Source organism: Rhagoletis pomonella, unplaced genomic scaffold (genome assembly GCF_013731165.1).
Source record: "Rhagoletis pomonella isolate Grant_MI unplaced genomic scaffold, Rhpom_1.0 Rhpom_scaffold_00002, whole genome shotgun sequence".
Taxonomy (NCBI): Eukaryota; Metazoa; Arthropoda; class Insecta; order Diptera; family Tephritidae; genus Rhagoletis; species Rhagoletis pomonella.
Window position 1 is genome coordinate 42,842,960 of NW_023458556.1, and position 15,238 is coordinate 42,858,197.

Below are 15,238 nucleotides of genomic sequence, written 5' to 3' on the forward strand. Positions count from 1 at the left end.
AGACGCTTTTATTATTTTAAAAAGTTACGTATGGGTGGAGGAAACACCCTTTGCATTGAGTTGCGTAATAAAGAAAACACTTTTGATTTAGTTAAACTTAATATCTTTCAAAATTTTTATGCATTTCCGCCGGAACTTGTTTGGCACTTCAACGAAAATCACAGTTGTCATTTTGGTTCCTCGTTCCTTCTTGTACGTGTGAATAGTGAAATGCTTCTCGTTGGCGTTTTGTTCGCTATTCCTTATGCTCGATTTCCGCTAGGCATTAAATGGCAAAAATGACAAGTTGGGCATTAAACAATTTTCGTGTCCATTATGTGGAAAAAATAGTCATTCTGCCCCCATCCTGAAAAAAATGCACCCGAAAATTTGTCATCCGCCCACAGTAAAACAATGGAAAGAAATCAAAAGTGAAAAGTGAACAGGTTCGGGGAAAATGAAACTCGTGATAAGGCTGGTTAAGTTCGTTTTCACAGGGTATTTTTTTTCGTCATTTCAATGCCTAGTGGAAATTCGGCATTAAGGTTCTTCGTTCTACGTATTTATAATATTTGAACACTTCAAAATTGTTGCAATTTTCCCTGAATATTTCTTGTGCAATCCTATTGTGCTGTTAATTATTATTTTTTTTTATTTTTTTTTTATATTGGCAAAAAAGTACTGGTAATAAGATATATTTCAAATTTGCCGATATTTTCAAATTTTTGTTATTTTAGCGCATATCCGAAGAAGGCGACACCTAATTTTTTTTTAGTAAATTGAGCGCATGTCGGTGCGACATCTGCCGAGAACAAGCAGACAACAGCTGCAGTTTAAAATGTGCTACTGAGCAGTTTGGAGCACTCCGCATTAGGCTAGATGGGTAGTGAAACTCGATGCAATCAAAACATTAGACTATGTTCAAACAGCCACCTAATGGCAAATTAACAGCCGTATTCTAACAAAGTCACAAACTTTAGCTCATCACTGCTGAGATTTCTACTGCGCCTCAAAGCTTACTGCTGCAAAACGTATGCCGCTACCATGCAAATTATTAAATTTTTGTGTATTTTTCTAGCACTCAAAATCGAATTTTTTGTGACACATTTCTCGGCGCACTAGAAATCACAACAGTAATGAGCTAAGTTTTGTGACTCTGTTAGAATAGAGGGGTAAGAATCATTCACCAATTTAAGCCCTAATTGCTACCCAATTTATCATACAAAAATTCTATTTGCTATTTGTGTCAGACTCTCTTAGGGTACTCACAGTTCTATATTATCTACTGTGTTAATTTTGCCACCTGGTAACTTTAAAACATTTTACCATGTGGTAACTTTGTTTGTTGTTGGTTCCCATACTAATTAGAGATAACACTTTTGGGCAAAATTACTAGACTTTGTCTCATGTTTATGTTCTGTGTTAAACTGGCATCTATCGCTGCTTGTACATACATACATGAATTTCGCTTTGGGCGCAGCGCTGCTTGTACATAAGTTTCTCTTTGCGCCTGCCGGGAGCTGGCAAAGGTAATTTTTTTTTTATTTTTGCGCTGTGCTAGCTGAGTATAAAAAAGAGAAGAGAGAATAGAGAGAAATATGTATGTGGTTTGTTGATGCTCTCTAAACACAAACGCGTGAAAGGCAAACGGTCTAGCAATACGTGGTATTGTTGATCAACTTAATACTTTATTTAAACATAAGGGTTGCTCACAGTTCGAGTGTGTTATCTTGTTAAAGTTGCCACCTTTTAACTTTAGAAGTAAACTGTGAGTACCCTATCTATGCAACCCTGCTAGGTATGTTTAATTTTGACTTGGAAGTGTGTTTGTGGAACAAAGAGCAATCAGCTGTTTGTTTCTGGTCCTTTTCTACAGCTGATAGTCCATCAGGGATGGAAAATTTAATTATAAAATTATAGCTAATTTACGGAAAAGTTTGCCTTAAAGTAGATAAATGTATCAAAAAAGTAAATATGTATGTATAAAGAAAAATAGGAGGATAACAATTCCCACCGATACCATATCAACTTCTGTACTCACATTAAACAAAGTTTGGATATGATAAGAATGTCTTCGAGCAGCGCGAGACAAAACTATATTGCAGAAAAAGTGAATTACTTTCCTCCCAGTTCATCGATCTGACGTTTTAAAAATAAATATTTTCCATCTATCTGGCGAAATCAACCACAATTGCGTTACTTTGACCACCCTTCTCTATCATTAGCATGCCCTTTCACAAAGGAGGGAAGCTATTAGACCAGTTTCCCGCATCAGAAAATGGATTGAAATGTCAATAAAAATAAGAACTAATTTCCTGAGAAGTTATTTGGCTACGTTCCAAATGTACCTAAAATTGTGTGTTTGTGCCGAATGTACTTTCAAAGTAAATTAAGGTACGATTGTACTAACTTTTACATCACTGTAGGTAATCCAGCAGCTGATTTCGTAAACCTTAATCGCCTCAGCTAATTGGACTGTTTGAACGTATTCTTAATTACAGTAGCGAAAATATCCGATTTTCTGTCAGCTGTGTTTACCGACACGCAACACCTACTGGAGAAGAGCGGTTAAGAGCCACTGCAGTGTTCCTCAAAACTATTGTATGAAAGGAATTCCCATTTGATTCTTATCCTATTCCGGTTTCCGTTAGTGTATGTTGATACCAAAACTGCAGTTGCGGTGCCAATGTGATTTAAATTTCGGACGGAAAATAAGTTTTAACAGTTTTAAAGCTTAGCTATAGTCGCTAATGCATGCGGCAATGCAGTGCAAGCGGATAAAGCAGTGCATCTACGCACTTCGCTTATTTCGGTTATTTTAATTTATTTTCTTATCGCGTCCGTTGTATGCCTTAATGCCTTTGCCTATATTTCATCACAAACATGTTTTCTTCTTCCCCTTCGCAGATTACTTGGATTGACGGTCTGGGCAATGTGCTCAGCAAAGGCATCGAATATGTGAAAGAGCCGTTATCAGACTCGAGACGCATAACAGCCAAGTCGATACTGAAGTTGGCACCGAAGAAAGAGCATCATAATACGACTTTCACATGCCAAGCGCAGAATACAGCGGATCGCACATATCGCTCTGCCAAAATACTAATCGAGGTGTGTAAGGCGGCATGAAATTATTTTTGAATTTGTGTTCGTTTCAATGCAAATTATCTCTTTGAATTTAGGTCAAATATGCACCCAAGGTAGTGGTAGCCGTCATTGGCGGCGCCTTGGCTGGTGGTCGTATTCTCGAGGGCTCCGAAGTTATACTCTCCTGCCAAGCGGATGCGAATCCACCGCCGCAGAGTTATCGTTGGTTCATAAATGATGAATTGGTGACCGGTGATTATACAACGAAAATGGTGAGTTTTGTACATTCATTTCGCTTTCTATTGATGGAAAAACTCATTGGTTTATTTTATTTGCTTGCAGATCATACACAATGCCACGCGCCAGCATCATGAAGCTTCGGTTAAGTGCGAAGTTGTCAATGCGGTGGGCAAAAGCGAAGAGACTGAAACCTTGGACATCAGCTGTGAGTATTAGAGTTTTAGTTATATTTTTTAGATAGAGGTGCATAGATCTGTAAGAAAGTGAGTTCTTTGAAGGGGGTTGTTCTATGAAAGCTCGAACCTCCTCCCGCCTCTGGATAATTATTTTTCCTAACCTTTTCAGGACACAGTTGCGGAACTACCACGCAGGTGATGTGCCTGACAGTTCGCGCTTTACTTCGCCATATACATACATAATTGGCTCCGGTACAGTTTCAAAGATCCGCAGTTCGCCAAATCATCAGCCAGTTGAGTGCTTTGAACACCAACCATATACAGCCTCAACTTACATTATTGATCGATTTTTGGTCGGGTATGGGTAATTTTCAAGTCCTTTAGAACAGTTTAGCTGTCACTGCGGACCACTACCTTAACTAAGTATTGCCAATAAACCTAAAGCTAATGCTAGTCGACTCTAGTTCTGTTTACCGTCTTGAGAACGTCAGTATAGTACATTTTTAGCGAGCTCCCCAAGAGAGTTTCTGGATTTCTTCATTCTTCTCTTGAAAAGAAGGTATACCTATATAAGAGCGTATTTTCTACCAAAGGACATTCCAGGTATGAGTTTGCCATTTGCACTTTTTCTGATAAACTTCCAAACAACTCTCTGGGTCCGGAACTCTGATTGTCATGCCATGATTCAAGGGACTGAGGTCGACAATTTCGACTCGACATATCGTCTCTTCTTAGACTTTAAATCCAGGGTTGGAAAACCCCACATTGCTTTAAAAGCACAAACATACACAGCTCTTTTTACATACGTAGTCACTATGTGTGATGACCACAAGAAAAGCCCCAATATAAAGTTATCAGGAGATGTGTTACTTCCAGGAAAAGGTTTGGGTTTACGCCTGTAAGCATCAGCACGTCGACGCTTTCGAATTTTCTTTACTGCGTAAACTATTCTGCAAGTCTACCATTAATCGATCTTGTTCAGGATTCTCTGTGACTTTACACAAACCTCCCTGAGTTATTTTTCAGACGCTACTACACAAACATCACCCACGTAAGCATTTCTCTAAACAGGGAGTCCTCTCCAAACACCACAAGAGACACAAAACTAAATATTTCGAGAACGAGAACGAGACAAGATACTGGTTTCGGACCAAAAAATTGAAAATTTAAACCCTATCTAAAGAAGCTTAATTTTTTTTCTTAAAATAATCTTTTTCTTTCAGATGGTCCTATCTTCCGACACCGTCCCATCTCTGTTGAGGCAGATCTCGGCACCAATGCCAATTTGCGTTGTGACGTAGATGGCAATCCGACGCCAGAAATCGAGTGGATCAACGAGAATACCGATCAGGTACGTATATTCGTCTCAAACTACAACCTTTAAATAGTTCTCTCCCACATAACAGTGTAAAATTTTCTCTCATTAATGTTTTTTAAATTATTTCCAACAGGTCGTTGGCACTTCGGCGAATCTTACACTTAAAGTGACAGCTGAGTCTGCTGGCCGTTACTACTGTAAGGCAATAGTTTCCGGATTTCCAGAAATAGGCGCCGAGGCAACGGTTTTTGTTAAGCGTGCACCGATTATCACCTCGCATAAGGTGCAGTTCGGTGCTGTGGGGAGTCGAGCGAAAATCGATTGTGTGGCTTTCAGTGTGCCCAAAGCAGAGCAGATTATTTGGTCATTCGATGGCAAGGTGATAAATATGAGCACTGCCGATCCAGATATATACATTTTCGAGGAACAACATCTGCCAGAGGGTGTGCGCGCGGCGCTAATAATCAAAGAGAGTCGCTCCAGTCATTACGGCCGCTACAATTGTACGGTGATGAACTCGTATGGTAGTGACTCATTGCTGATCAATTTAAGACCAGAACGTGAGTTATAGAGATTGAAATGAGCTTTTGTGTTGTTTTTATTGAAATTTCATTTCCATTTGCTTTTCCAGCTGGTTCAGTGCCCGTGCTGCTTGTCGTTATGGGCTCACTCTCCTCGGTCGCCATTGTCATAATGATTGTGATGCTGGTGATTGTTTACATGAAGCGCAGTAATAAGAAACCCATGCCGGCGGATGTCATACCGGATGCATCACGTGGTGGTGATAAACTTTCCGATCTGAAGAACGAATTACGCAGCAAAGCTTATGATGTTGATTACTCAGAGGCGGGCTCTGATGGTTTGGCGATCAATCTGACACAAACGCCAATGCCTGATGTACAAATGAAGGGCGCCACGCTGGGTGTGCCACTGGCGGGGCCAGTGAAGTTGGACGACAGGTGAGACTCAGCGCATTCCTTTTATGGCAAGGACTTTTTAATAAAATACTTTTTATCATGCAGGTTCTCCGGCGAATTCAGCTACAGCCGCCAATGCCACATCAAAAATTTGAAGAATCAAGACTACAAAGAGACTGTCAACGGTTATGCGCCCTATTTTGAGTACGCGCTCGACTATAGTGCTCCCACGGAGAGTGGCAAGCCCGGCGGCACGGCTAACAGCAATGCCAATAAGCCCCAGTCCAGCACAATCAACTCGGCCACTTTGCCGCACTACACAAATCCCGTCACAACAACTGGCAACCTCAGCTTGCCACGCAACCGCAACGATATGCAGCAGCAGCCGCAGCAGAGCACCACACAAATGGGCAATGGATTCCTAGGTAAGCTGAGATACTCTTATATTTGTTTGCGCTTACTAACAGGGTATTCTAATTCCGCTCCTTTAGGCGGTCAATCGCTTCTCCAAAACGGTATTGACAGCCGCTTCAGCGCCATCTACGGTAATCCCTACCTGCGCTCAAACTCATCACTGCTGCCGCCTTTGCCACCACCAAGCACGGCCAATCCCGCCGCCACACCTGCGCCACCACCCTACCAACGTCATCACCACCATCCCAGCGGTCAGCAGCATGCGAACATGAACGGCGGTATCGGCGTGAATGCGTTGAAGAGCTACAGCGCCGCTGCGGGTGGCATTGGTATTGGAGTCAATAGCAGTAATGGTGCTGGCAGTGTTAGCGGTAGTAGTTCGAATTTGACAGCCAGCAGCAATACGTTGGCGGCAATGACACCGCTCACACAAGCTGCACCCATTTCCAGCGCCACACCGGTAACCACAACGACGCCAGTGGGAGTGTCGGTGGCGATGGCGCAAAGTCCCTCCGGCCAATTTATCCTACCATCGAATGGCAAGTCGAAGAATGGCGCCTTGGCTACGCATGTCTAAGACAAAGCGTAGGCGCTTGCGCCATCCATGGCACCTTTCAAGCACGTACACAACAGCACCCTGTATACAATTTTGAAGCACATTGTACTTTAGTCGCACACGCTACCCAAAACGCAGCATCAAAAGCAGTTAGAAGATAGTACACGCGTCCTTAAATGTCAAGCTACGCACATGCGCATCCGCATTCAGATATGTGTGTATGTATTTATATATGGATGTTGTATGTATGTAGATATATGTACATACATACATACATATGTGTTTGAGTATGTGGCCCTAAATACATAGATACATATATATAAATTGTGTATACAAACATATACATATACATATATCTAAGCCAATCTAGGGGTCAGCTCATTCTGAGTAACTGGCCTGCCCATATCATTAGCGTATCTGTAGCATAAATTTTTAAAGCAAAATGTAAAGAAATTGTAAATTGCTAATAACTGAGAAAGCTGGCAGAGATTTTAGTCAATTAGAGCAAATTGTACATTTTTAACGATAAATTTTAGAATACTAAATAGGAGATGTGATGAACTAAGTATGTTTATGAAAATAATCAGATGCCCTAAAAGGTAAAATAAAATAAAAAAAGTATGCTTACTAAATTAAAATTTAAAAAGTCAAAAAAATAAATGAAATAAAAATATAAAAATTATGATGAAATACATTAAAATATACTGAAATAAGTATAAAGAACTGTAAAATAAACCAAAAATAAATAAATTTAAAAAAGTATAACAATAAAAAAAATTTAATAAAGTGATAGCAAAAAAGTATTCAAAGGAAAATAAATTAAAATCCAATTTCAAATGCACGGAAATTTAAGTAAACATTATAAAGACAACAAAATTTAAATTAAATGAAACTAATATAAATTAAATTTTTTAAAAAATAAGACAATTGAAAAGAAAATTAAATTTATAAAGATTAAAACACAAAAACAAAATGAAGTTAAAACTAAATAAAATATATAATATAATATAATAATACATAAATAAAAAATTTAAATCAAATAAAATTAAAACATCAAATATAAAAATTTCAATAAATAAAATCAAAATATAACTTAATATAAAATAAAAATAAAAAATTTAGTTCAATTTATAAACTTTGATAAAAAATCGAAATACATATAACTTAAGTAAAAAATTTAATTAAACAAACTAAATGAACTTCAAATAAAGCAAAACAAGCAAAATAAAATTGAAATAATAAATAAAATTAAAGCGAACTTAACTAAATTAAAAATAAATAAAACAAAACATTAAAGAAACCAAAATATAACTTATATAAAACAAAATAAAAACAAACAAAAAATTACTTTTAAGAAAGGAACGAAACCGAAACCGTAACCATCATTTTGATCTGAAAAAGAACGAAAACGAAACCGTTTCAAGCACAGCAACCGGTTCCAATCGGTTTCGAGAAAACTATACAAATCAGCTGCAGGATCAGGCAACCACAAACTTCTTTTTCTTCAGTAGCATAACTGTGCCGTTACGGGATCAAGAATTTCGTCGATGCCTTTGCAAGACCGCCCATCGACCAGTTGTTAAACTGCCTAAATCGCCGTTGTAGCAAAAATGAGATTTGGTAACCCTGAACTAACAAGGCAGTGCCTTCAAAGGACAACCGTTTTCTCGCTCTCCTGTAAAATTTGAGTTCGGTAGGATATGTACGTTGTTTTGCAATTGGTCGATGGGCGGTTTTGCGAAAGCATCGACGATTTGCTTTCAAGTTGATATCACACATACTGCTTGTGAAAAAACATTTGAATCGACAGCCGTAACGTAGGCCCCTATTGCGAGTGTCGACTGGCAGTAGAATAGAAATTTGTCGATCGAGTCGATCATCTTTTATTTTGCTATTGTGTAACTGGATCGATAAAAATTTGTACTATTGTGAATGGTGACGGAATTGTAAACAGCTGTTTGTTTGTTTACATTTGTTTCTTTAATGTTTCATTTACATCATTTTTAAAATAATTGCTTTTATTATAAAATTAAAAAAATGGACACAGTTGAAATATGGTTTAGTGATGAGGAAGATGATGTGGAAGCTAATAGATTAGTAGAGTTGGCTAAAGCAAGGAGGGAATTGCGAGATTCGTCGGATCCCATGGAGTTGGAAGATGAAGTGTATGTACATATGTGAATTTTATGAATAGAAGTTGCGTTCCCGATGCTTCAAGGTTTTTAGGTTTTACAGGATTTGCAGGAAAAGCTGTTTTCCTCATTAATAAATTTTATGGAAGTTTAAGAAATACGGTACCGTTTAGTTATTAGTACAATGATGTTGAGTATTTGTGTCCAAACGCGTGACCCGACTTTTAAAACTTTAATTTAACATAAAGATTTCAAGTTTCCGAGCATTAGTTAATTAATAAATTATGCAGTTTTTTGTAAACTTTGATGTTGGTTCTGCGCAAAAACACTGTGGATGGCGTAGCCGGAATTATATGCACAAGAAATATTGTATATCTTTCACAAAAGAAGCGGAGCTTCCTCCCCTGCTCTTTACGTAAATTGCTTTGCCTATGTCCTCACTCTCCTGCATCAGCTCGACCAACCGCGCAAGTTGCCTTTTGTTGCTTACAATTTTTTATCTGTAATTCAGACACATATGTACATACATATGTATATTTCACAATTTTTAACAACTTCCAATTCAATTGACTTACTTTTTATCCATTATAGTACCACTTTCTTATGTAAATTTTATAAACGCAAACTCCAAGGACTAAAAAACAGCAATAGAAGGATGAGCGATTAAAAAGTATTCACAGTCGCTAATTGAGCGACTAAGCGACACTCACAATAGCATCGATAATCGATAATCGCTTAATAGTCGTTTATCTACTGCCAGTCGACACCCGCAATAGGGGTGGTAGTCATGAAACAAATTAAAATGCTCGCCTCATTTCCGTACACATATTTATCTGACACAAAATCTGACGAAATTCTGGAGTACTGGAACAGACTGAATTAGATCAGCTGTTTGTCACACGACTTGAAAGTATAAATTGATATCAAGTCGATAGTCAACTAGTAAATGGGCGAGTGTGTTATTAAAAAATTGTGAGTGTATTGCAACTTGAAAGCAAATTCTTGATCGTGTGAATTCCAAGTAAAACAAAACAAGCGATAATTTGTGTTTATACGTTCAAAAAATTGTGTTCAATTCGCTCACACGTAGGAATTGTCACATGTAGGGGTCGTTTTTATTTATTTTTTTTTTTTCATATTTTATTAATCACATAAATTTGAAAGAAAAATTTGCCTTCAAGCTGATAGACAATTTGCAAAGTGTGAGTGTGAGTGATTCAGAGGTTTTTTCTTTATATTAATTTAAATTAACCTCTAAGTTTAATGTCCCAAAAAAATTTAGCAAGCTTTGGAAGGTACATATTTATTTAATAAATAATCTTTTTTGTCAAACTTGTTTTCATATATATTTTTTTTTTTCAAAACCGAAATCGAAACCGAAACTAACTGAATAAAAGTCAAATAAACCACAAAATGTAAACAGAAACAATATAAAGTAAAACGCAATAAAATACAGCAAAATTTAAATTAGAAAAAACTAAATAAAAATAAAACTGAAATTAAATAAAAATAAAAAATTGTACTTTAAACAAAAACAAAATCAAATATACTATACGTAATACAAACAAAAAATTTAAATTAAATAAACGTGAAAACAAATATTAATCAAAAAAGTAAAAAAAATATAAAATAAAAAAAAATATGAACTGAATAAAAATTTTAAAAACTACTTAAAAAAGCAAATAAAATGATATACAAAATTTTATAATATGTGAATATTAAATTAAATAAAAATTTAAATAAAATAAAATATTATGTAAAATAAAATTTAAATTTAAAATTATAAACTTAACTAAAATAAAATAAAAAAATTCTAAAGCATGAAATAAAATAAAATGTCAAAATTTTAAATTTTAATCAAATATAATAAAACAAAAATAACAACGTAAAAACGTACATAACATAACAGAGCGTAAGCTAATTAAATTAAAATTACTAACAAATCTCCATAATAATAGCAACAGCAATGAAAATATCAACGTACATATACTCATATCAGAGGAAAAATTAGAAACAAAAATTTACGTCACAAATTAAAGATCCAGGATCTTATTTTCAGCGACGAACAGACGAAAATTCAATTCTTAACGTATTGTGATTATTAGCGTTAATTAACTACAAAATTAAACAACAACAAAAATTATGCATTAAATCTATGTCAATGAAAAATGTAAGCAAATGCATATGACCGTCAACCCTAGTATTAGTTGCTACGAAAAATTATTACTGTATAAATTTACTAAACAAAATTACAAAAATATAAGCATTGAAAAACTACTTAGAAGTATGAATTGTATACTAGTGGAAACAGCGAACGAATCGAAATTATGTAATTTATTTAATACATATGTATGTATAAGTAATTATTCAAAATATTACAAAAAAATATATGAACAAAGCCTGTAGTTAGTTCCATGTAAAAATCAAGCAACCAGTTTTTGTAATTCTAAACTATATAAGAAGAAGTGAAATTAAGGTGATTAGCTGATAGTTTAAATGAAGATTTTAATTAGCAAATAATTCAATTATGTAACTAATATTAATTTGTTTTACAAGATGAGAGTGCAAAAATTAAAAAATGCTTGGCATAAATAAAAAATGCGCAAAAATTATATTAATTTTAAATGGAAAGCTATTCAATGGATGAGCGACAAAGATAAATGTCAAATTATTTCCGTGTTATACCATTCGTGGAAGAAAAAAAAATATTAAAAATTCATAAATTATGTTAAACAAAATTTTAAGAAAATATGCAAATTTAAGCCTAATTAAAAAATTTTGTGAATATCGGTTGCAGTGGTTAATCATTAAAAAAAACTGCCCTTGAAAATGGTTTAACCATAAATTTCATGATTATTTTTTTTTACTTACAAACCCTAATTTTTATTTTTACCAAATCTGTTTTCATGCTACATGCGACGGATACAATCTCAGTTTGATCTAACCAAATTTTATGTTTGAGGAAAAAAAATTAATTGCATGAACTTAAAATATTAGTCAGACGATTTGCAAATGTTTTGAACCATAAAAAAACTTCATTAAAAACCCTCTACATGCATACTTACAACAAATAATCACTGCAAATTTCGTCCCTTCTTGTGAAGAAATAAAAATGCTGCCTTATGATTCCTTCTATTTTCAATTATAATTGTATGTATGTACGTCAAATAAAAAAACAAACAAAAATTGGCATCGTCGATCTTATTTATTGCATAATAACTTTCTACTTTGTATTCACTTTACATAAATACATATGTACATACATGCGTAAATAAAAACGAGTACACCTAATTGCAAAAAATACTAGGCAAAAATTCCGATTTGAAATTTTGAATTTTTTTTTTTGAATTTGCTTTAAATGTATGCATGTATGTATGTTGGATGAATGACTATTAAAATTATTAAATTAATTTAAATACTTATATAAATAAGCCAAGAATAAAATTTAAGCGCAAGAAAAATGCATATAAAATAAAGAAAGAAAACTATTTAAAATGTCATGGTTGTTTTAATTTGTGAGGCGTACATTAGTTAGAAGATTACCTTGGCCTTTATAGGTAAGGTGACCAGAATTTTTTAACATTCCAGGAGGACGAATTCTCCACATTGAAAACATAAAAATTTTTTTTATATTTATTTTAACACATAAATAACGAGTAAATTAACAATTCAAAGTTTTTTTAAACACAAGTGAAATAAGTTAATAGTACACTGCGTTGCATAATTATAAGGCCGCCACATATTAACAAACTTTGAATATTTATTTTTAACCGACTTAAAAAAGGAGGTTATCAATTCGTCTTAATATATATATATATTTTTTTTGGTATGTTGCCGCGTACATTCGACTACCTCCACCGATTTCGATAATTATTTTTCTATCGGAAAGGTAGTATCTCAATTAACGGTACTCCTAATTTTTTATATGACAATTGAAGTCGGTTGTGTTTTTCGCTTAAAAATTACTTTTTAAATTATTTAATTGTAATTGTATTACTTGCAAAAGAAATTGCTTTCGTTCTTCGTCTTTCGCCAAAGTTCGATTATAATTTTGTATCAACGCAATACCTCACTCAGCAATATATTAACATATTTAATACTTTTTATCGTCTCTAAGACAGCCAACTTCAGGGTATTTTTTTAGAGAATTTAATGCCCTACAAGAATATGTCTGGAAAAACCTTTATCTCCTTTTTATAACTTTTCTTAACGGTTCAAAAGTTATAACATTTTTAATGGAAACAAATTTTTTTACATGTTATTTACATAGAAAATTTCAAAGGCCGACCGACAACTTTTAAAATTGAAATAAAAATGTTTCCAAATGGGAGAGTTTCCTTCTCCCTAAATAGGTCATTTTAAGGCCATAAATTCGTCAGGTTAGTTATTTTGGCTCACACTAATATATATATACAAGAATTACTCGTTTACAGTAATAAGAATAAGTGGCAAATTTCCCGGAAAACACCCCCCAAAAAAGTCTGGATCCCCCGCTGGGCCTGTGTTATTTTTGATTATATACTTGGATGTGAAATAACACATTTTCTAAAAAATTCTAAGCATATTTACGCTCCAATGCAACGAACCTAGCCATCTTACAAATGCTTTTATCAAGATAAAAAATTCCCACACAAAAATATTGCCACTGATAAAACTTATACATAACTGGCAAACAAAATGGCATGGTAGGCAATAATTTTCCCTGTGAAGACGCGTCGTTAGCTAGTCTTTCAGTGTTGTAAAAGGTCGTTCGCACCAGGCGATTTTGCGTTCAACTCACGCAGGGTTGCACGAAAAAAAAAATTGAGTGGCTAAAAATATCAAAATATAAAAAAATATCAAAATATTCGCCATAAAAAGGTGTTTGCATTGTTCAACTTTGCAGTCTACTTTTGGTTGAACGGCCTTTCAACTAATCGCTTTCAACAAAGTTAGTCGCCAGCCTACATTTAGCTATTAACCTCTTTTTTCGTGCAACCCTGCGAGAGTTGAACGCAAAATCGCCTCGTGCGAACACCTTTTGAAGGGTAATACGGCTTACCTATGACACCGGGAATTACCGTGTTCGATCCTCCAATTACGATCGCGAATTACCCCTTTCCCACGCGCACATACTTAATTCGATTTGACAGTTCTCTATCTCTGTGTTTTTTTTTTTTTTTCGCTACAAAATTTATGCAAAATGTAAGTAATTGCTTTTCGTACTTATAAAAAGTCCCAGTTATGATTTGTGAACTGGTTTCGATAAGTGTCCGATAAAAATTAGAGACGGTAGCGATTTGTTCGTAATTCGCATAGTAATTGGGTCTGAATTACCAACAAATGAGGTAATTCGCTCTCAAAATTTAGTATAGCGAATTAAGTAATTCCAAGGGTGATTGGAGTGCGAATTGCGAATGAGAAGTTTGCTCTCATTGGCGTGCAGTGGGAAAGCCGTATTAAATTAATTAATTAAAAGGCGTTTGTACTGTTAAACTTTCACAGGCGGTTAGTTGAATCAATGATGTAAACTCATTTAACTGAATGTTTAACAATGTCAACTCCTTTTAAAGACCATGCTGCTATAAAACTCGAAAAGGAGGACAAGGAGGACATTTTTGTTCAAAAGGAGGACAGAGAAGGACAATATTTTTGAGGAGGACATATCACGTTTGAGGAGGACAATCCTCCTCAAAGGAGGACGGTTGGTCAGCTTATTATAGGTCAACATGGGCTCGTTCTGATGCCATATGGTGTTACCAGATACTTTTGACGTTTATCAGCCCATTCGTTCACAAAGCGCTTTGTTGACGCAATGAACTTTGCCAAGCTCTTATTTCTACTTGTTAGATCTCTTTTAGCCCTTTTCTCTCCAGTTTTCTTCAACTACGAAAACGATCGCGTGGGTGCAACAAAGCGTTTCGTGCTATACGACTGCCAGTTTTAAAACTACCTATCTTGTTATTCGATCCGTTCGCTCTTTAGCCATTTTCGGGGTTGCTCTATTATATTTTATCGAATCTTCTATCGTCAACAGGCTAATTAGTTACGTATACCTTTAAGTAACCAGCGTCTGTATATGATAAGGGTGGATCTGAGTTGTCCTGCATCACCTGTAGTACTTACTATTTTTGTCATAGCGAATTGTAGTCACTTTCATTGATGACTGCGGATTCTCCGCGCCGTTGAAAAATTGTAGTTTGCTTGAGGCAGAGATTTATCTGGCATCCTATACAATTATTTGCACTTGGTCTTTGAGAAGAACCTTATTCTAGTAGTTGGTGCGCGGTTTGGGTCGTATAACAACTAAATCTGGCGTCTTCTACCAGCCTTCCATTCCCGCCTTTGTAGAAACTCGTCCATGAAGTCTCTCTTGTGCACAGGGATTTTATCACCTGATGTATTTTGGAACGAAACCGGTTTTTCTCCATACCAAATTTGGC

At 35.2% G+C, this 15,238-nt stretch overlaps 3 protein-coding genes across 3 annotated transcripts in view; all 3 read left to right on the forward strand.

Moving 5' to 3' along the window:
- Positions 1–2,449, forward strand: part of LOC118753401 (irregular chiasm C-roughest protein-like) — an 8,063-nt gene extending 5,614 nt beyond the window's left edge. The window contains exon 8 of the mRNA XM_036488272.1: positions 2,406–2,449. Within this exon, the coding sequence (XP_036344165.1) occupies positions 2,406–2,449 (44 nt within the window). The remainder of the gene's footprint in view (positions 1–2,405) is intronic.
- LOC118753409 (irregular chiasm C-roughest protein-like) overlaps positions 1–15,238 on the forward strand; it is a 227,380-nt gene that overhangs the window by 96,709 nt on the left and 115,433 nt on the right. The gene's annotated exons all lie outside the window — the stretch shown is intronic.
- Positions 2,887–6,972, forward strand: LOC118733632 (irregular chiasm C-roughest protein-like; the record flags this gene model as incomplete). The annotated part of the gene is given in 8 exon segments (XM_036463125.1): positions 2,887–3,087; positions 3,159–3,335; positions 3,406–3,508; positions 4,703–4,830; positions 4,931–5,357; positions 5,429–5,756; positions 5,820–6,139; positions 6,206–6,972. Coding segments are annotated over 8 exon segments (2,184 nt in total), but the record flags the coding sequence as incomplete, so codon positions are not given.